The 23,342-nt window shown below is 42.4% G+C and overlaps 1 protein-coding gene across 1 annotated transcript; it reads right to left on the minus strand.

The window, feature by feature from the left end:
- Positions 1-1,121: 1,121 nt before the first annotated feature.
- LOC147640229 (uncharacterized) lies at positions 1,122-18,628 on the minus strand. Its single transcript, XM_086778253.1, has 7 exons — positions 17,721-18,628; positions 17,305-17,587; positions 13,056-13,313; positions 12,226-12,399; positions 11,951-12,127; positions 2,675-2,788; positions 1,122-2,337 (listed from the first exon to the last, which is right to left on the minus strand). Exons 1-7 carry the CDS (start codon positions 18,545-18,547, stop codon positions 1,957-1,959), a joined length of 2,214 nt encoding a protein of 737 aa, XP_086634379.1. The 5' UTR covers positions 18,548-18,628; the 3' UTR covers positions 1,122-1,956.
- Positions 18,629-23,342: the final 4,714 nt, after the last annotated feature.

The raw sequence follows: 23,342 nt of genomic DNA on the forward strand, positions 1-23,342 counted from the left end.
CTCTCTCTCTCTCTCTCTATATATATATATATATATATATAGAGAGAGAGAGAGAGAGAGAGAGCACTTATCTCTCTCTCTCTCTCTCTCTCTCTATATATATATATATATATATATATATAGAGAGAGAGAGAGAGAGAGAGAGAGATAAGTGCTCTCTCTCTCTCTCTCTATATATATATAAGAGAGAGAGAGAGAGAGAGAGAGAGATAAGTGCTCTCTCTCTCTTTCTCTCTCTCTCTATATATATATATATATAGAGAGAGAGAGAGAGAGAGAGATAAGTGCTCTCTCTCTCTCTCTATATATATATATATAGAGATAGAGAGAGAGAGAACTTTCTCTCTCTCTCTCTCTATATATAGAGAGAGAGCTCTCTCTCTGTCTCTCTCTCTCTATATATATATATATATAGAGAGAGAGAGAGAGATAAGTGCTCTATCTCTCTCTCTCTCTCTCTCTCTCTATATATATATATATATATATATATATATAGAGAGAGAGAGAGAGAGAGAGAGAGAGAGAGAGATAGAGCACTTATCTCTCTCTCTCTCTCTCTCTCTCTCTCTATATATATATATATATATATATATATATATATAGAGAGAGAGAGAGAGAGAGAGAGAGAGATAAGTATGTACGTTTGTACACATGTATGTATGTATATGTATATGTATAGAGAGAGAGAGAGAGAGAGATAAGTATGTACGTTTTTATCTCTCTCTCTCTCTCTCTATATATATATATAGAGAGAGAGAGAGAGAGAGAGAGTTAAGAGAGAGAGAGAGAGAGAGAGAGTTAAGAGAGAGAGAGAGAGAGAGAGAGAGAGAGATAAGTATGTACGTTTGTACACATGTATGTATGTATATGTATATGTACCATATATGTATATGTATATATATATATATGCATATATACATATACATATATAGTATGTATGTACACACATACACTCACACTTTTTTTTTTGGTGAAATCATATATTAGAGAACCCTCAAAGTTAAAGGCTCTCATTGAAGTACATCTAAAAAAGTGGAAAAACACTTCATAGTTCTGTTGATCAATCTACTGCAGCTCAAAACTGTAACATACTGATCGACGAAAGTATACACACACACATATATATCTTATTCTTATATATATAATGCTATCAAGACGTGATTCTGGCAATCTCACATTGACAAACCCGGGAGAAATTTAGGTCTAACAAATTTTGGTTTGAAAGTGATGCTTAAAAGATAGCACATAATTACTCAGCTCTAATCTTTACTGGCTATAGCGTAAGGAGAACTTTAAAAAAAGCATGGCACTACATTTAGCCATGTGGCATCATATGATTGGCTGAAAACAAGAAAAGAAGTAAAGTTCTTAAAGGCTGGGTAGAGCGTACTCGGTACCAAGCAATAAGCTCCGGCTCCCCCACCGGTAAGCAGCAAGACACGGAAACCAGTAGGACACCACTTAGCAATACACGGCAAAGACGCGCGGAGGAAGCCTGCCGAATGGCAAGGCGAGGATCGATAAAAATAGGCAGCAGCATCCTCAAGAGGAAAGGCCGGGCTGTCGATGGTAAGAAGCAAACAACGGCCACTGTAATGTTGCGGTGAGGAAGCCCGGTCGGCAAGGCGAGGAGCAGTAAACACAGGCTCAAGGGTGAAATAGTCAGCAGCAGCCTCACCAGGAACGGGCGGGCAGAGGTACAAGTCTTTGAGGATTCATATTCTTGCTCTCCCGGCTACACGTGTTGTGAAAAATCATAAATAAACCTCACCTGGAATACCATAAATTCAAATCAAATTCAGGATTTGTATGTCCTTCATCCTGGAACTGTAACGGTAATGAAACGAAAAGACTGTAAGTAGGCAACCGTCTTCTTTGCACTCAGGAGCTATCATACATTCTTTCTAGTTTTTATTCCAATCCTTCACATGCAGACTTTTAAGAAGTGTCTACACCTTAACTGGTGTCCCACACTTCTCGAAGGAGGTGAAAGCGACAGTTAGTGCCAGATTTTGAAGCATCGAATAGTTCCCCATGAATGCAGCCATTGTTCCTATAATCATCAGTCAATGCCCTGCAGCCACCTGAGATCAATCCTGTCGTATTTTCTAAAAGCCATGTGATCGGAGACTCCAGTTCATTGATCTCGTCATCACTTGTGTGGCCTTTCCTTAACAAAGAGGAGTTACTCCTTCCAAGCCGAATGTGACTGGTCGGATCTCCAATCCATTGTCTAACCAGACTAGACTGAGGTGGGGAATACACAGTTGTAGGTGCCGTTGCAACTTGCAGTGAAGCAACATCAGTCTCTGCCTGCATTTGACTGGCAGCAGATATCTATAATATAGCAAGACAAAACAATATCAAACTAGGAATGTGTGTGGGTGTGAGTGGGTGGTGGGTGTGTGTACACACACATGCATACATGTACACCTATGTAAGTATCTACGTGCGTACCTGCATGTATGAGAGAGAGAGAGAGAGAGAGAGAGAGAGAGAGAGAGAGAGAGAGAGATTGTATGCATTGTCAGTACAACCTATTAAGCATTATTTTCCATTATCTATTCACTAGTGAGGTTAATAATATCTTATATCCCCTTGATTTTGGAAACATGCTCTTTTCTCGTAGTAAAATTTTGCATCCTGAAAGCATCAGACCTGAAGTAGCACTTACTTCTGAATCTATGGATTTTATTAATTCAGGTGTAACAGGCTCTGGAGAGAATTCATCTGGCTGAAAATTCAGAAGAATCTTTCCTATGAAAGGTAAGCTTAAGGTCGGGCACACCTGTTTAAAAACAGAATGATCTCTCTCTCTCTCTCTCTCTCTCTCCCCCACGTGCGTGCGTGTGTGTGTGTGTGCGCGCGTGCGCATGCGCGTGAGAGAGAGGTGGGGAGGGTGTCGTTTCTTAATGTCAAATACACATAAAAACAGTCTGACTGAATTCAAGAGAGTCTGTGTTGTAGCAGACAAAGTAAAGAAAAAAAGGTGTATATGATATGCCCATAGTAGCCAGGAATTTCATGAAACATGTTTCCCAAACACATTTCAAACGTTTATAAAGTCCCAGAGGTTTCAAAAACGTTTCATAGAAGGGGGAGGACATGTCAAAAAAAATGCCAAATGTGTTACCTGTATAAATAAACTTGACAACTATGGTTCAGTACATTCTATCATACAAATCATGCATTGCCTGCTTTTAAACAGAAACAAGCGCATAGATAGAAAGAAAGGCAAAGTTCAAAGTTCAAACACATGCAACATATATAGACAAAAACTGGCAACATGCTGCATAAGTGCTCTTAAAATAGTAGCGAGTCCAATAGAGTGAAACACAAATGTCATTAGAAATAAGTTGTCCTCGAAATAGCGAAAAAACAAATACAAAAGCTCTGAATCATGATTCCTAATCTGTCTAAACTAGAAGGATTCAGGATTCTGATTCCTAAACGTCCTCTTCCTCAGTGTCATCTCCCTCCTCTGATGTCATTGACTCTGTATTGGAAGAGCTAGATGCCCAAGCATTGGTCTCCATAGTTGCAACACTTGTAGAAGCTCCATCTGCTGCTCGTGTCAGAGGAGCTGGTACCATTAACTCCTCATACAGCATGCCATAGATGTCATGCTCTTCTGTTCTTCACTTTCTCTATGTTGATCTTGTCAGCATTCACCCGCAATGGCTCAATAGGATTACCTCTCCCTGCTCAATTAGATGAAGGTTGCAATGGAAATAAACCACCCGTTCTAATTGTGTAGTGGTTGACATGTTGCTCTTCTTCATACGGAAGAGGGCCCATAAGCTCCAGCTCTTCTCACAAGGATCAGAGCTGCAATCCTGTGAGAGGGCTCATAATGCAAGGCATGAAGAGGACATTAAAATGAAGAGTAACTTGTAAGTAATAAAGTGTAGCTAGTGAATACTTATCAGTATAGGAGTACCAATCCCATATTTCTCCCACCATGACAATGGTTGCAGCTGAGTCTCTCTCATAAGTGTGGTGGCTCTTTCAAAGACATGGCTCCCATTGCGAAACACTAGGAGCTCGTTTGCTTGAGATGGAGCCTTTGAAGGTAACCTAGCCAAAATATGGTTGCACAATCTTATGTGATGGCTGGACACACAAGAGGAAAATAAATGTGTAACCATTTTAGTGTCCTCTTGTAAGGGCACAATGTTTGTGCATGCCATTGATGCTTTTGTTGGTGATAGGAGCCTTTATATGGCAACATTTGCACCAAGCAGTGTTAGAGATTAGCCCTCAAAACATAGCGTAGGTGATTATTGACAATGGGTCAAATTGTGTCTATGTGCAAGATCTTAGAGGACAAGTTCCCCAGATTGTGTGGACTCCATATGCAACTCATAGCGTGGATCTCTTAATAGAGGATGTCACCAAGATTGGGTGGATCTCCGAGATCTTTCGTACATCTCGAAGCATTGCAATACTAGGCTAGATTGGACGGATGATATATGTTACACACTCGACAATATGACCCTCGACAATATGACCCTTTCTCATTTAAGCTTTGTTGGAGGTAGCAATTCTCGTAGCCACTCTCGGGTTATCGCTATGACTAGAAGTTGTGGTGGATTATCCCATATGCAAGAGCATGGGAAGTCGAAGAGTCATATATAGGGTGTGGTGGCACATTGTCATAGATATCTCCTTCGGCCAGGTCTTTGGGAGCCAAGCCACCGACATTGCTCAGTGCCCTAGGGTGGTGTGCGTGTTACTACTACGTGACTTTGACAAGCTTTGGGTTGATTATGCCTCAACGCTCTTTATACATACACTATGATTGGCATTATATTTTCATATGCCCTTGTGGGAACCTCCTCTCCAACATCACAGACTATTGCACATAAATAATAGTTCTCTCTCGCATGATGCTTTCAAAGCTTTAGTACATGATGCCATTTCTCTGCTTTCTACTCAACTATCAAATAATGTTGACACTGCTTGGTTTCGTTTTGTCCAACGAATGCAGATAGTCATTGCTGACTATGGCAGGTGCTATGTTGCTGACATGCCAGGCAAAGAGTTGAAATGGCTAAGCGACAAATCTAGTGGCTCATGACACTTAGCCATCTTCAAACACTTACATAAGATCAACAAAATGTGTTGTGCGAAGCCAAAGCGTGTGTCTCTGTGAATCAACAAACAAAAATGGCAAATGTGATTGAGACGTAAGCAAATCCAAGATAAAGGTTGCTCATTGAAACAATTTTTCAAAAGCCTGCATGTTGATAAGTAGAGACACAAAATTGTGCGTGTTAAGAAATTTGATGGCACATGGATATCCACAAAAATGGAGCTTGCAACTGAATGTGTCAATCATTATCAACACATATTTCAGAGTTCATCTGTTGTGGATGCCGATGTTCATGATGCTTGCAAAATTTTCTCAAATTGTGTGCATCCCATTGTTGACAATGAATCTGCTTTGAAATATGATCTACCTTTTACTGAGGAAGAGCTGACACGTGCGTTATATGGCATGGACCGTTGGAAGTCACCTGGTTGGAATGGTCTGATGGTTGAATTCTTTGTTGCCATCTAGGATGAGCTTAAACTTTAGACCTTGGCCATGATTAATGTTGCATGGGAGACAAGATGTATGCATGCCTACTTCCTGGAAAGAATGACTTGTGACTTTGGTACCTAAAAAAGCATTAGGAGAATCCTTTAATGATTGGTGAATAATCACGTTGATGCCAATTATCTACAAATTGACAACTAAAATGCTTGCAAATCATTTTGGCGGACTATTTTTTCATGGTTTGCATCCACAACAATATGCTTTTGTCCCTAGAAGACAAATTATGAATAGTATTGCTAATGTATATATGACGATGGAATATGCCAAATATACTTATCAGAACATCCTTGTTATGCAAGTGGATGTAGCTTTCGATACAGTTCAATGGGACTACATAGCTGAGGTCATGGCTGCAATGGGCTTTAGTCATAAAATGCAACAAGCTATTTTTGGTTATATCAAGTTAGTCCTGCCGAAAGTGTTTTGGGTCATGATCTCTCATCGAAGTGGACATTGCAAAAAACTGTGCATCAAGGATGTCCTCTTAGTGCATTACTGCAGGAGATTGCCACACGATGTATATGGATGTCTTGACTGCACAAGGATAATTACATGGTCTACAATTATCCTATGGTTCACATTTTGTAGCCCAGGCCTATGCAAATGATTCTTTGTTCATGCCCAAAAACAATGTCATGTGCATCACAGATGCCATGGACATTTCTAGGGCTAGATCCAGAGGGGGCAAACAGATAAATAGTATGAACCAGATAGAGTCAGATTTGGAGCACAAGGTGCAGAAGTGGCCAGGTTGGACTTGGAGAAGCACCAGGGGGCAGTCGGCTGAGTACAGGAGCTGTCGGCTGTACCAGGAAGCAAGGTGGCTGAAGGCGCATGAAGACAAGGCAAGATAACCCAGCCGGCTGAATTAATAAAGCATTTAATGCATTAATACTGGCCGACCAGCAGTCGGCCAGCTCCTACCTTGTCCAAGAAGCCTATAAAAGGCACCAAGTGCTCATAGAATGAATCATTCTCTCCCACTAGGGGATTGGATCATAGGAGGTCCCATAGGGGACAGATTCTAGGGATAAGAACCTTTTTATGAAGGCAACCCATGGCTGCAAAGACATGTACCCTTTTTGTACAATAGATATACTGAAATTCCAGCACTTCTCACTCTCTCTCTCTACTCTCTCTCTACCTGCGTTTTTGCATCAGATGGTGCGTTTTTGCATCAGATGGTTTTTCAAGAGTGTTTAGGGCTGAAAGAAGACTACCCCGAGCTTCCGCGTGTAACATTGGTATCAGAGCATCAGGCTCAGCCAAGCTAAACACTGATTCAGTCCCAGATGATGGTGTACAGGTCCAAGGTACAGGAAAGTACACGGATTCGAAGCCCAAGGCGGGAACACAGATCGGGAAGAACTCCCAGGAGGTTAGTTGGTGGTGTTCCACAGTGCCAGATGGGGATGGCAGTTCCGTGAGCCAGATAGGTTCTAAGGGAACGGTCCCAAGGGAGGTTGATCCTCCAAGGGTGATGTGAGAGTGCCAGACTCAGTTCCAGGAATGAAGACCAAGACGGTGTTCAGAGTCAGGGCAGGAATGGATTGTGGACTAGAGGAAGACCAGATGCATAGATCTTCATCAGAGACAGAGTGGTTTGGAGAACAGAACGGATTTTCAGAGAAAAAAGGTTTGCCATGGATGGATGATGACAGAGGGACTTCGGGACAAGATTGGGATGATGACAGTCATCCAAGAGCAGGTTGGATTCCCGTCATCAAGTTTAGCAGAGGGGGATGTCATGTGCATCACAGATGCCATGGACATTTCTAGGGCTAGATCCAGAGGGGGCAAACAGATAAATAGTATGAACCAGATAGAGTCAGATTTGGAGCACAAGGTGCAGAAGTGGCCAGGTTGGACTTGGAGAAGCACCAGGGGGCAGTCGGCTGAGTACAGGAGCTGTCGGCTGTACCAGGAAGCAAGGTGGCTGAAGGCGCATGAAGACAAGGCAAGATAACCCAGCCGGCTGAATTAATAAAGCATTTAATGCATTAATACTGGCCGACCAGCAGTCGGCCAGCTCCTACCTTGTCCAAGAAGCCTATAAAAGGCACCAAGTGCTCATAGAATGAATCATTCTCTCCCACTAGGGGATTGGATCATAGGAGGTCCCATAGGGGACAGATTCTAGGGATAAGAACCTTTTTATGAAGGCAGCCCATGGCTGCAAAGACATGTACCCTTTTTGTACAATAGATGTACAAAAATTCCAGCACTTCTCACTCTCTCTCTCTACTCTCTCTCTACCTGCGTTTTTGCATCAGATGGTGCGTTTTTGCATCAGATGGTTTTTCAAGAGTGTTTAGGGCTGAAAGAAGACTACCCCGAGCTTCCGCGCGTTATATGGATGTCTTGACTGCACAAGGATAATTACATGGTCTACAATTATCCTATGGTTCACATTTTGTAGCCCAGGCCTATGCAAATGATTCTTTGTTCATGCCCAAAAACAATCCAAATGATCTCAAGTGCATCATGAGAACTTTGGAATTATTTGGTAAAGTAACTAAACTTTATATCTACTTTTCTAAGTCTACACTACTTCGGTTGACTTCTTGTGACTGGCATGCACTGTTATGGCACAACAAATTATTTTACCAGACCACCTAGATAAACATTTGGAACATCCGTTGGCATGGTATATGTCTACCCACAATGCCATTCATTGGGTATTGAAAAATTGAAGGCCAAGCTAGCATAGTAGAAGCTTTCTACATGGCCTTTACCTATGCATCTCAAAATTGTTCAATCGATCATTATGGCCTATGTGGAATTTTACTTGCCGTTGTTGATTCGGCGTACAACTGATACTGATACTTTTATGTGTGATGCCTTGGAATTGTTGTGGAAAACCAAGCATCATACGAGAGCATTTTGTCTTATGAGACGATCTTTGGTCTACACACCTAAAACGCATGGTGAACTAAATATACTTGATCCGCATTATCATCTCTTGGCAAGAAAGACCACCATGATTTTCACTTTTTTCAACTTCGACAGCCATGGGCCATAATACTTGCACACATGTGTGATTCCATCAAGACTAGAGCTTATGGCAATTGGCACATTTCGTACTGGGAAGCAGTGCTTAGTAAATTTGAAGGAAAAAGTCCGAGATGCCCTTACGCATCTTCCCTTCTTCATGATTGGAAATTAGCTTTGTCTCTATTCATTGGCATGGTAGACATGCACTGGCTAGGAATTCTTTTCAATTGGAAAGCATTCATTGGTCTTTGGTGTTTACTCAACCACTTGCAGTACAAGAACCATGAAAGGCCTGCTTTTTGGCCTCCATTGGAGTTAACACTGTGGCGGATGTGGTAACAGATAAGGAGTTTGTGTTGATTTTTCCACAAGCCTGTCTGAAACATAACTTGGATCTGCATCACAGGCGAGTGTGTTAAACTATTACCACATTGTTGCGGTCTTTTGAACCCATCCCACCCTTGGATGATCAGGACAGACTTCATGATTGACAACTCGTTGGTCATACCAATTCTCTTCAATTGGATGCGCTTTCGGCAAGTAATGTGTACAAATTGTTGCTTCCTTCCCCGTGAATCCAGCCTTATGCCGATACTTTATGGGGATTGTATAGGAATACTAAATGGTGGAAACAAAGGCTTCGACTAATCTGGGGTTGTAAGCTGCCTCTCAAACAACATCTATTCTTATGGAGATGCCTTGTGGGAATACTTCCAATTTCCACTTTCTGGCAAAACGACATATCTCCGGTGATAGATGTTGTAGATGTGGACGACATGCAAAGTCCGTTTCGCATTTTCTTTGGCATTACACGGAGTCCAGGATCTTCTTGCAAACATCAACTCAATCTCCAAGGATGCTTTCCATCCTTCAAAGGTGGAAAACTCTTCTGGATTTTTGGCATTTTGCCATCTTTCATGGCTGGATTTGACACTTTCATGATCTGGATGAGTTACCGAGCACTCTGGACTATTTGGAAGGCTAGGAAGCATATTATGTTTTGACAACCTTCCCTAGATGTAGATATATATATCATTATGTCATAGTTTTGTCATTTTCCCTAATCACATTCTTGCATTCATATTATGTCAAAATGTTGATATTAATCCATTTCTATAGACCCTAATCCTCTCTAGGTATAAAATTCAAGTTGGTAGTAGAGCCAACCATCTCTTCTTTATCATCTTTGCATCCTAGGACAACTCTAATTATCTAAATCATTAGCATCCTAATTAACCATTAATCATGTTTTTTTCCCTCTTTTCCCATGCCTTCTCATTGAAAACAAGGTGCTTGGGCACATCTACAGCAAAGAGGCTTCACTTGGTGCATCTACAACATCTTCAAAGGCTTCAAGACTTCAAATAAGGGGAGCAGTGATCAATTTGAAGCTTTAAAATTCACCTTGCAACAGGCGGCAGTGAAAATTCCAGCGGAAGAAGGGTAAAGTTGCTCTTTTTCATCATATATGGCTTCATCATATATCATGTGGAGGCTGTACATGTTGATTTGTTGAGCACAAACAACAAGTATTTGAGCTTTAACCTTCAAAACATTCTCTGGTTTGTTAATAAAAAATTACCTCTCTTAACAGTGTGATTAGTGCTAATCACTGGGGGTTTTTTAATCCATTAAGGGTTCAACTCTACCACTGGGGTGTTGCTAAAGCCTTGTGCATCATCAAAATCCTTTTCCCGTTTGATTTGGTGCTCTAACTTGTTCTCCCAAAACAGGGTATTCCCTGGTTTGACAGTTTTTTGAACTTGGAAAGAGTAAATCATACCATTGCATTTATGGGACTAGACATTGGCATTGGGTCATTCCATTGGTAAGGCCTTCCCATCCTCTATAGAGAAATCATGTCAACTCCGCTCATTGTTGAAAATTTTAATCGTGATGGTTACCATACATGGCAAGTAAACTTAAATTTGTACTCATGAAGGATGGATTTTAGGAAATTGTGAGTGGAAGAGAGAAGTGTCCCAATTTGGAAGGAAAGGAGAAAGGTTTTTGGCTTGGAAGAGATGAGACATCCCTAGCCATCATTGCATTAGGACTAGGAGATAATTTCATCCATCATATTGCATCGGAAGAAAGAGCATGGGATGAACTAGAAAAATTGTTTGGTGCCACACAAAAGAATTAAAAAATCAGTTTGAAAAGTCAGTTTTTTGGATTGGCCATTAAAGAAAGTGTCACGCTTCAAGCTCACTTAAAGAAAATGAATTTTCATGCAACAACTTGCATGCATTGGAGCTCTAGTGGAGGAGGAGGATGCCATAGCAATCCTTCTCAAAAGCTTGACTTGGCTACCTACCTGACCCTACTTTCACCGGTATTGAAGAAACCTTGATTGAAGAAGAGAAAAGACTCAAAGTCAAAGCGAGTGGACCTTCATTACATGAGGAGAAAGCATTCTTCACCGAAGGACCAAGAGCCAAGGTGAAGTGCAATTTTTGTGGCAAACTAGGCCACGTGGAGAAAAATTGTTGGCACAAAAACAAGACTCGAGCCAACACTCAAGCAAACATAATGATCAAAGAAAGAGAAGAACCATTTGAAGGGGCTTCCCAAGATGGAGGTCAATCATCGAAATCTCTCTTCTAAAATGATGGAAGAGGAACACCTCTCTCCCCTTGTGTTTAAACCCACTCATTGTATTGTATGCCTACCCTTGTATAAAACTTCAAGCCTTAAGCCAACATGGTAATCAAAGAGGCACATGTGATAGTCCACTTATAGACCCAATTTATTTATGGTGGAAGGAGTTTATCATTGGAGGGGGAGTGTTGAAAATTAGCAAGTGATGTTGGATGAATGTTAGGAACAAGGGGGAGTGTTGTGTGACCCTCAAATAAAGTAGAAATTGTACTAGTCATATGACTAAGGTTCAAAGGCCCAAAAGAGGTGCAAATGTGAAGAAGAATGCGGAATGTCCAGCCCAAAGGGTGCCCAAAAGAAGGTGCCTATAATTAGGTGAGAAGAGGCCCCAAGTGGGTGCTCACTTCACAAATCTAGGCAGGATGAGGGGATGGCTTAATCAAGTTTATGAGTCACAATTAGTGGCTAATGGAGATGTATCAAGCCTATTAAAGGCCTCTATCTAATGGAATCATACATGAGATTTTTGTTAAATCGCTTATCATGTCATTATGCTATAGTTTTTTCATTTGCTTAATAGACATCCTTGTATTCTTATTATGTCAAAATGTAGATGTTAATCCATTTCTACACACCCTAATCCTCTCTACGCATAAAATTCAAGTGTTGATAACTGTAATAGACAAGCTAGTCAGGATCAAAGATGGCGATATCCCACAGTATTGAAATTAGTTCGAGGACAAAAGAGCCTACCTCCTTCCTTAAAGACCTGTCTATGAGAGGTTGTTTAGGAAGCATAAGCAAGTCTCCCAATGCTTTCAACAGGGGAAACAAAGTTGACCTTTTGTCATTATCCTCCAGGACGTGACCCCTTAAGGTATGCGTGTCTTTCTTCAGTAGGTTTGCAAACCATTCAGATAGCGTGGCAATCTGAAACAACGATGCACACTGCATGCATTAATCCATATATTGAGATTCCAAGTCCCATGTCATGCAAATGAACTAGATAAGGCCCTCAAAAGTTGTACCACATTCTTCAGCTGTGCCCCTATGCTAAAACTCAAGCTACCAGTTGGGATAGGGAGAACCCGATAATCACTTATTGGATCAGAAATAGGATCAATAGGTGCTTGCTCAGCATTTCCACGAAGTATAGCATTGAACATAGCTATGTCCAACTTGACTACACATTCCTCCATGACCTGTTTCACAGTAATATGCAAATTGGTGTCAACATTTGATATCAATATCGATGGAACATTAACTTTCACGCTTAATAATGAGAGATGCAGTTCATGCATTAACAAAGACAAAATTGTACTTTGATGGTCAACATGATTGTCAAGGTCACTGTTTGAGCATGTGCTCCCTCTTGCACATAGATTATCCACACTATTTTTAGAGCCATCTATATGTAGCCAGGGGTTTGCACATACACACCATCCATACTATTCTTGCACATACATGAAGGAAAAGGGTTTGATCCATCCATATCTAGCCAAGGGATGAAGCTGCAATATAGAAAAAGGGCACAACTTTTGGTATGCTATTTGGGACAGCTCACCACCCTCCTCTTGTAATGGTCCTCCTTTTATGACGCCCTAGCCATGCTAAAAGTAAGGTTGCACCCTCACTAGGACATTGGAGGGTCTATTATTACCACACAGATGATAAGCTTGTTTGTGCAGTAGAAGGTGTTCAAACTTTGAAGGTGTGTACTCAGCCAGCACAACAGCAGTTAGAGATCAAAATTACAGAGCCTGGAATGACAATGTTTTTCTTAACCCATCAACATACAAGAGAAACCCAAAAGTGAGCAAGAAAGCAAGAAAGTGATTTTTTTTTAGTTCTCATTTACCATTCTAGTGAGCATAGGTAGGCATCCACAATCAATGTTAACTGCTCGAACAGGACAAAGCCTTTCGTAGGTTTCTGAAAATGCCTTCTTCCAAATCTCTATTGATGTGCTCCCTTGTTTCCCACCTCCAAGTTCTAATACAATTGACTTCTTACTATCTCTCCTTTTGTAAATGCTCATGTCTCTGTCACATGCGTCAGCTTGGGGACTTTCATGCAAGTTGGCATCTATAGGGCGTTGCATGTGTGGAGTCAATACCTGTTAAGAGGAAGTGGGTTTAGTGTTAGGGTGCAACAAACCATATGCTACGCTTATCTATAAATGTTGTGAAATAAGGAAAAACCAAGAATGGAGCCAATTGATGAAAAAAAAGGAATGACCTTGTAAAAAAATTGATGCTTAACAGGCAAATGTGCACATATTTTCATGCAAGAGAATTTACGAACATGAACAAAATGATGTTGACAACAGAGATAAGCAGCGGAACCGCCGTAAGGATTTCTAGGGCAGAGCAGCGCCACCAGGCTCGCTAGCCTGGTGGGCCCCAAGGATATAGTTATGTCAAAGAACTGTTGTGAGCACTTATCACAACAGCTCCCCAACGATGGTGCCCCCAATCCACTCCCCCCCAAGTCACTTCGTGGGAACTGACACCCAGCCCCCCCTTTCTAGAGACTGTTACCTCGTCGTGATCCCTCACCAGGCCTCCAAGTTCCCGCAAGGCCCTCTGACCTAGCAGAGTCTCCAGAAGGCCCAACCTCTGAGCCAAGGGGGGTGGTCAGTCAATCATGCATGTCCTGCACAAGTCAGTTTCATGCCTGTCCTGCACAAGCCTGTGTCATTCCCGTCCCGCACAAGATTGTAACCCTCTTGTAGGATGTACTGACGTACATGCTAGCCAGACACCCACTAGGCCCACGAAAATCTCGGGCAGTCAATTCAAAGGTCGAGTCTAGGTCCTACGGTCCTAGAGTTCAAGATGTGTGTGAACCCATATGGTCATGGTACTAACAACAACAGTTTGGACCCAGCTGAAAAGGCCCAGGTCGCTGTTTTTGGTGCCACCACTAACGTCTTCCGCTGGACCCAGACCCACTTATCAGTACCATCATCTGTTGGGGTTTTGTGTGACGCCTAACAAGAGGGGACTCCGGTGAGGAAAGGAGACCAGTTATCGAAGTGTTGTGGTAATTTAGAAGGCCACCTAGTCATAGTCTTGTTTGATTATGGAAGCACCAAAGACGTCATTTCCAAGCAGATTTCCCGCAAGCTCGCTTAGATTTGATACCAGTAGACAAGACAATCGTTGGATTTAGTGACGGAATGAGTCTAGCAGCTACGTTAGTTGCACCGAGTGCACGATTGGTATTCCTAGAGGTGGAGTTTACAAGCAATTTCATAGTTGCACCAGATACTCAAGAGCAAGACCACAGCACCTCCTGACGATCTGGATTGGTACCATACTAAGACAAAGTCATTTCATACAAAATACCCTCAAGGTATGTCACATGCATTCCACACTTGGACAGTTTGATGCCATGGACATACAAAAACCCTCAAGGTATGTCACATGCATCCCACACTTGGATGCCATGGACATATTGTTTAGGACAAGTGCAAAGCCCTAATGTTGGACACCAGGCATTTTCATTGTCAGCCCTTTTCCAAGGATGAGAAGCTAGCGTACCGCCAAGGGGTGGTGAGTCAATCGTGCACGTCCCTCAAGCTAGTGTCATGCCCATCTCACACAATATTGTAACGCTCTTGTAGGATGTAATGACGTACAAGCTAGCTAGACACTTATTAGACCCATAATCGGGTGCTCACATAGCCAAGTCAACTTTTTATCCACCCAAGGGACTGGACTACAGGGTCTTCGCCTCCCCGTCACATCTCAGGAGGAGCCTGTAGACTCCAAGTTTGGAGATGACACAGCCGCTTACCTCTTAGGAGAGGAAGGGAACCTACAGAGACTTGTGCTAGCCATTGAGGACTTTTGCTTAGCTTCAGGTACTCAGATCAACTAACCAAAGTCGTGTGGTTTTTGGGTTGGCTCCTCACCCACCCTGGCTTGGCGAGCAGTTAAGTCTTTTCAATGGATCCCCCATGGCACCGTTGGGTATTTGGATTGTCAGGTTGGGATTGATATTTCAGCTGAGCAACAGCTTGCCCCTCTTCTTCTGAGCACTGCCAGGCTATCCCTCACCAGCCACGTGGTTGTGGCCAACCAAGTGCTCTAGGCTACCGTGTGGTACATTACTTCTTGTTGTGGCGTCCTGTAGGGCATGCCTCGGGCAGGTGCAAAGGCTGATGCAGAATTTTCTGTGGGCTCGGGCCAGGGTGGCGTAACCATGATCATCATTGGCACATTGACGACCCCCCCCCCCACACACACACACACACATACACACACACACAAAACCACCCCCCGGCCAAGGTGGCCCGTGATAGCTCTCAGCGGGTTTGTCTTTGGGAAAGCCGACCTTTGACGGGTATATAGTGGGACCCCAGAGAGTGAGAATGGCAAGAACCTTTCAGCACAAAGAGCCCAACCACCACCTTTTTTCATTATACAGTGAGGATGGGACACCGGATTTAGATGCATGTGGTAGATGGCAACGGGGCATTAGCCTGGGGTGACAGAGGCCTGCTCCACCCGTTTCTATGAAGAGGCTGCAAGGGAGCAAGACTTCGTCCTATAGGATAGAGACTAATCTGACTCCCAACTTATCTGCAGAGGCCTAGTCTTCAGAAACTAGTCAGAGATGGGAGATCATCAATAGTCTTTAGCAAAATCGCAACTCCTCTCATGGACATTACAAAAGGGAGAGTTAATTGGTAAGATGGAAGTGGTTCATAAGGGTAGATGAAAGTGCCTGACACGGGTAGACAAGCTCCGAGTAGAAAGAACCTGCTAGATTGTTGGCAAGGTTCTGGGAGGACTTCTGGGAACTCTCTAATGGGCTACTCAATATGGTGGAGGCATCCTCCACTGGCGTTGCTTGATGCGAATGTTTCTAAGAGATTCAATAACAAAGGGATTGTTCACTTACAGGATTTCAGGGATGGTCCTCTCTTAGGGTGGAGAGAGTCTCATCAGATGGCTTTAATATTTGATGTATCAAAATTTGATAAACCAATGTTGAAAGTAGTTTTAAGGAAACTTCAAAACTTGCAGGTGAATACATGTTACAAAAGGAGACATGGGTGTCAGACTGGAAGTGGCCAGGAGGTTCTTTTCTGGCTAGCCCTTCTGCTGCTTGTTTGTGTACGTAGTCAATGGTCCAAGAGATGGACTTCTCTGAGCTGAACAAAATATGGAGGGTTCATTGCTCTACTAGTTGCTGGTCCCATAGATGCATGTCTATATGCTAGAGGCCTCTCTCTTCACATAATGACATTTCTGTGGAAGGTGTTAATTAATAATGGGTGCTCTTGTGGGGGTGAAGGTTTTGAAGAGAGAGTTTGCGTCAGGTACCTGTCCCAGATGTAAATCTCAGTTAGAGGACAGCTGGCATGGGCTTTGGAGTTTCCCAGCATTGACAAGTATGTGGACTCAAATGTCAAGATGGTGTAGGGATGTGTTGGGTTGTTATGTGTCTTGGTCTAACTGGTTGTTTGTGGGGAAACAGGTTGGACCAGCAAAGAAAGTAAGCCACAATTACAGTATTCGGCACTATGAAATGATATATGCTGATAAAGTTCTTCATTCAGACTTTGATGTCCGCTGTCAAAAGAGGAAACATCCCATCAAAGGATAGCTGGAGCAGCTGCCATTCTTCTTGAAAGTGCTGAATTTCCTCCAAGTCCACTTGCAGCGAAGAGGCATGTACATTACACGAGAGCACATTCTCATAAAGGAACTTTGCAAAAAGAGCTGGAGCTCCCCCGGTCACACCCCCCCCCCCCCCCCCCGCACATTTCTGCACCATCCCCCCTTCTCCTCCTCACGCCCCTCTACCCTCCTCTGCCTGCCCTCCGCATCCCCAGCCCCCACCTCTGCCCTGCCCTCTGTTGTGCCGCCACCTGCTTTCCTCTATCTGCCACCTCTGAGCACATCGCACCCATCTTAGTACAAGAACACAAGAATTCAGGAATCCTCCAAGGTAACTACCCACGGTCAAAAAAGCAATATAACCACAGAATCTGACTAAAATTCGGTGCATCTTGACAGTTAAAAAGTTGTATGAAATTTAATGGAAACAACCTACAAACAAAAGCTTGATACCATGGCTAGAGCTTCACGAACCTGCCACCATACAGATTCAACCACTTTTGCATAAATCCATGCCTCCACCCTCTCCAATGCTGAAGTTAAAGTCATGGGCTTTGTCCAGTCCTCAGGCATTACTTTGCAAGAGGTCACATGGCTTTCTTCCCAGTGCCTATGAAGCTGAGTACCCACAAACTGTAGTGTTTCTGGTTGTGAATGTTCTTTGACAGCTCCCATATTCAGATACAACGATGGAGCATCAAAAGCCATAGATATTGTTTCTCTTAATACAGTTGTATTAGACCACCAGAATGTTAACCTGCATCCAACTAGTAAGGGGAAATGAATGATAGATGATCCCCCTCTTTTCATTGAAAAAACTAAACATATGCAGAACTGATTTTAGAATTGCTACCAAGAATGGCCGCTGCCATGTCCACAGAGACAAGTACCTTGGAACATCATTTCCACATGCTCTGACTATTAGAATGAGTCCGGCTACTGTGTTTTTAGCACAGCTCACTCTCCTCTCCTCACTCCCATGTTTGCAAGCATGGATATACAGTCGTGAAAGCCTGCGCGCCGGAGAATGAACTTTCAAAGATGAACTTCCATGTTCTGCTACTACCGAATACAAAGCAGCCTCGACAGCGGCAACATCTCTCAGCTCCCCTTCCAACTTCTCGACTCTCATTTCCAAGCGCTGGACTTTCACTTCTGCAGTTACTTCCTCTCCTGAATTGATTCCTTGCCTCTGCTGATACTTATCAGCAATAAGTTTTTCCTCCTCATCTTTTAGATTCTGTTTGATCAATTGTGTCTCAGATGCATTACCTGTGTCCCGCAAACTCACCCTGGGGCTTCGAGATAGCTGGTTTCGGGATAATTTTGGAACTTCTTTGGTTTGGACAGTGTTAGCCGTCACAGAGTTGGACAAAGAATCAAGCTCTGGTTCATCTTCAGTTTTTGCAAATTCCTCCATCAATTCATTTCTTGCATTAGGTATCCGATCTGTTGGGGTTCCGGCCACTTTGCCCTCTTCCGTACTGTTATCACAAATTGCAACTGCTCCCTCCACAGAGCCATTACTAGAAGCAGATCCCATGGTTGTTGAGGTTGTGTAAAGGGCATTGTTGTCCAAAATTGTTGGCCCAGAAGGCAAAGTGTGGGAGAGAAAGCTTGTATCAGTCAATAGGACAGCTCGCTCAGCAGTGCCAGGTATTTCCAACTGTTTGCAGGAGATCGAATGCAATGTCAAGGCATTCAATTGTTTAGACATAGAAAAGAGTTATGGTCAGGCAAGCTAAGATAATCAAATTTTATGAAAGCAGGGTAAGAAACCAGTTACCACATCGGAAAATTATTATGTGCTGTGCTTCTCATAGATTTTTTCAAACTCTAGTGTATATATTTAGATTCCTGCATCTTTAGTGCAGAGTTTATATATGCTTTGAAAAAACTTGCCTCCGTTGTCTCCAAGCTAATATTGGCGTCCTCTTCAGCGGGGAGCTGCTGTGTTTCTCCGTCCAATGGAATGACAGACGAGGCATTAGAAGTTTTGCCAGAATCTATATTGGCCAGGGAAGTACGGCTATCGTCACCATAGCCAGAGCGCAAAGCTTTATCATCTTGCTGCCATAAGACAGTGATGTGTATAAACGAGCTCACAGCGCCTTTAAAGAAGCTGTTGGAGGCCAGCTTCTTGGATATTGTTAGGGGGATCGCTAGGGTTTTGGATGATGATGATGCAAAGGCTGCCTGCAAATCCAGGATGGCTTGAGCTAGAGGTTGCCCTTTGGGATTACTCGCTTCAATCAAGCTAAAGACAAGAGTATCGGATTTTTTTGGTCTACTATCGTTAAGAGATGCCGGAATCTTAAACGTTTCGTTGAAAACTAGGGTTTCGGCAGCTTGGTCGGCAACTCCGGCGGTCTGCGAAGCCCGCAAAATGCCTTTGCTGGTGCCGATTAGCTTGTCCCCGCGGCTCCATCGCAGGATCAAAGGAGAGGTTTTGGGAGAATGCAGGCCATGATGCCATGGCTTAATTTCTTGGATATGGAGGTGGACAAGTTGATCATGCTCATTCTGCACCTGCGCAGAAGAAGATGAAGAAGAAGAAGAAGAGATGCGGTCCTTCTTGTTGCGCGACCCAAGCCCCAGAACCATGGTGGAAGACACAGAGCAGAAAACCTTTCTGCAGGCAAAGAAACTCAGAGCTTATATTTTTGTAGTGAAAGAAGTTTGGAAAGAACCATAGCCAGGACTGACTGCTGTGGTACGGGAAGCGTTTAGCGAGAAGAGAAAGCTTTGTGCTGTGTTTTCCTGGGGATTGCGCTATGACGATAATGTCTATGCACAGAAAAACGTTCAACACGAAGCTCCCCCTTCCTGCCTCTTGCGGTGGTTCGCCGCCACCCGCAGAGCATTGCCGCCAGCGTGAAAATTGTAATTCTTAACTTTAAGAAATTTGAAGGTATTTGTTAAAACCTCCCGTGGAGGCAACGAAAATACATGGATTTTTTTTCCGGGGAAAAAAGTAGGGGTTTTAAAACCTTTAACTTAAGATTTTGTAGGCATTTTCAAATAAAAGAGTTGCAAATACACTCACCCTTTGTCTTTTTTTGCACAATGGTTTGAATTTGCATCATTTGACCTTGCTCTTCACATTGTCTTGCACCATTTGACCTTGGTCTCAAGAGAAACTAATCTTGGATTGCCAATGCCAACAATTTTTCCATCAAGAGAGATACAAAAATGATGCATGAATTACAACGGGCGCGCATGTGCACACACATCATAATACTTAAGCAAGAGATATACAAAAGTGTTGCATGAATTATGATGGTGTGTGCACGTGCACTTATATGAGTGTGTTGTACTCTTCTTATTTCCAAGGACAATCATCAAAGGTTGCTAGCACAAGGGCAAAACAAATCTCTTTCTCTCACTGCACACTATAGGTTGGCTCTTGCTACTATCTTTTTAACATACATAAAACCCTCATTCATAAGTATATTCGTAAGTGTGACATGGACTCTCTCCATTCTATGATATTTTGTGACTTAGCATTCATCAAGTTTCAAAACAAAACATTAGCTTGCTTCTACAACCTATGTCTTCTTTCATATTCTTCGTAGTTGCCTCCAAGTGTTTTGTCTACAATTCTTGCTACATCTTCTCCACAACTACCTCTTAAATTCAACTTTTCTTCTTTTTATGAGCAAAAAACAAACCCTTTCTTCACACATACAACCATTATTCTCACAAGAGTTATGGATAAGATATTCTCAACTATTGAGGTAAGCTAGCAAGAAAAAGAGGGGAGGCATCAAAGATGTTAGTTCCTACCCTTACCTGGGCTAAAATGGAAATGTAGCTATCATTGAGAAGTTGCATATTACCTACACCTAGCCGAGCTCAAAAGTCTAATTTTTGCTTGGTCGTTCCTATCCTCCATTGGTGTGTCACTCACCATGGTTGCTCCACATCAACATCAAACGATCACTCTCTCATTCTCACTCTCGAGCAAGAGGCACAATGCATAACCTAATCTCTCTCTCTCTCTCTCTCTCTCTCTCTCTCTCTCTCTCTCTCTCTCTCTCTCAGCCAAGAGTCTAAGAGTGGCCAACATAAAATAATAGTGAGAGTTCACTTATATGCTAGGCCATCCAATTTACACTGTGGCCCCTAACATAGCCGTGAGCCTCGCCCCATCCATTCCTTCACACCACACCAACACCGTCCCTCTCAACCTCGCCTCCACCTTACGTACCCCAGCTTCTTTCCAAACTTGTGTTCACAACCACTTACAAAGCCTCACATGCACTAGCCTTGTTCTTAACGCCATGAGCACCTCAAGGAGAGGCATAATAAGCCCAAGCTGCCCTTCATGAGGCTAAATAAGTAGCAACAGCAAGCTTCACCCTCTTTTGCGTATTCCTTACTTGCTCCCAAAAGTGGAGTTCTAGTGGAATAATGGTCTTGTAAATTGATTAGCCTTACAACTCTTACTTCACGAGCACCTCAAGGAGAGGCACAACAAGCCCAACTTCGCTCACCATGAGGTTCAACAAGCAACAACAACAAGCTTCACCCTCTTTCACAAATTTCTTACCTGCTCCCGAAAGTGGAGTTCTAGTGGAATAATGGCCTCTTGTTCTTCCATGGGCATCATCGATAGTGAAGATGACACATGGTCCTATTGTTCTTCCCTACAGGATATGAAGCGTAAATGCTTGTCCACATACTTTGGTCTCGTAAGTAGAGTGTCAGCTAAGCAAAGTGTTACATGCTTCCATACATGTGTAGTATATTTTTCACATGGTTCACATCAACAAACCTTACCCTTTTTAACAACCCACTTTCATGACAAGAATTTGATAACATAAGCAAAATGCAAAAACACACGTGTACGTGTGGACTTTAGAATGTGTAGACAATAAAAAATGTACAAGTGGCATTAGAAAATCCATACACATGGTACAAATTTTGCATACTTTCATGTGGCATTAGCATAAAGTATGGGAGGTATAAGAAAATATATGTACACAACAGATTGTATAAGCTTAGAACACTTTAAAAAAACACAATATTAGAAAAACACACTATTTTTCACAATATTTGAAAAAAAAGAACATGCAATTTACAATATTTTCTTATGTGCTTACAATCAGTTTATTGTGTGCTTATTACAACAATAGCTACGAGCATTTGCACACTCTTAGATTTAGCATTGTTGACAATTGATGCATTGTGTTGTGAAAGTGGATCGTATGCATCTTCCTACCAGTATGCTAATATTCAACTCAGTTTGCATCTTTTGCATGTGTGTATGTGTAGGCGCATGTGTGCATATGTGTGTACATACACATGTGTATACATAATCTTTTTCCCTACATGGCATTCGCATTCATAAATCAAGTCAAATTGATTCCTTCATACTAGAACTTAGGGTGACTAAAAATATAGTACAACATGGGGTGACAAAAAACACTATCCAAATTAAGTCATTTTCATAGTAGAACTTGGGGTGAGTAAAACTATACTACAATAGAGTGATTAAAAATAAATTATTTGTAGCATTATATGGTAGTGATGTGTGTGAACACACTTAGGACCACCGAGGCACTGTTTCCCTCAATAGGAGGTTTTTTCTCTCGTGCATATGTACACCCTCTTATCTACCCATTTTCGGATGTGTACTTATCTTTTGTATCCAGCACACATTTGTTGATTCTAATCTAGTGAGTTTGTGTGCTCTCAAGCTTCTCTATCTTGTGTGTGTGCATTGTTGCAATCCTAACCCTAATTCCAACAATTGGTATCAGAGCTAGCTTCCTTGACACTTGATCTAGTAGTCTACCTCCCTCCTCATGACCCTATTTTTCTATCTCCGATTAAGATACCCTCTTAGTAGAAGAAGGTGTATATTGTAGTGTGTTGTATATGAAGTATACATAAATTTGTGGGATCCACGGTGCATTTTGGGCACGGCAAGGTTTCTACAGACGTTTTAGAAAGGCGTCAGTTTGGATTGGATCTTCTCGATTTTAGATGTTTGGGCTGTGTAGCGGCAAAGATTTGGTGTGCAGCAGCATCTACAGTGTCTTCAACAACATCAACCATCATACTTTCGCAGTAACACTCTATTCTCTACTCTATGTTAATTTTCATACACTTTACAGGTGATTCAGTTAGTTGGCAGCCATCTAAGGTTGCATTCAGTGAATACTAAGTACTTGCAGTGTGTTGAAAGATTTTACATTTGGTAGAAAGTCATGGCTAGCAGTAGTGATGTATTCAACATGATGTCTAGAGGACAAACTTGATGGGACTAACTACCCATTGTGGTCCTATATGATGAGGCATGTATTGGTTGCTAAAGGCCTTTGGAATGTGGTCAGTGGTAGTGAAACTCCTCCTGTTTCACAACTACCAGTGCAACCAGGTGCTGTCAATACATCTGAAGTAGAATCTGATAATACAGATGTGGCTCCTCCACATGCACCACCAGTACCACCCATTGCTTCTCAAATGAGATGGGATGGAATAGATGCACTGGCACATACATCGCT

This window comes from Cibotium barometz, chromosome 3 (genome assembly GCF_041138505.1).
Source record: "Cibotium barometz isolate CiBa-2024 chromosome 3, ASM4113850v1, whole genome shotgun sequence".
NCBI lineage: Eukaryota > Viridiplantae > Streptophyta > Polypodiopsida > Cyatheales > Cibotiaceae > Cibotium > Cibotium barometz.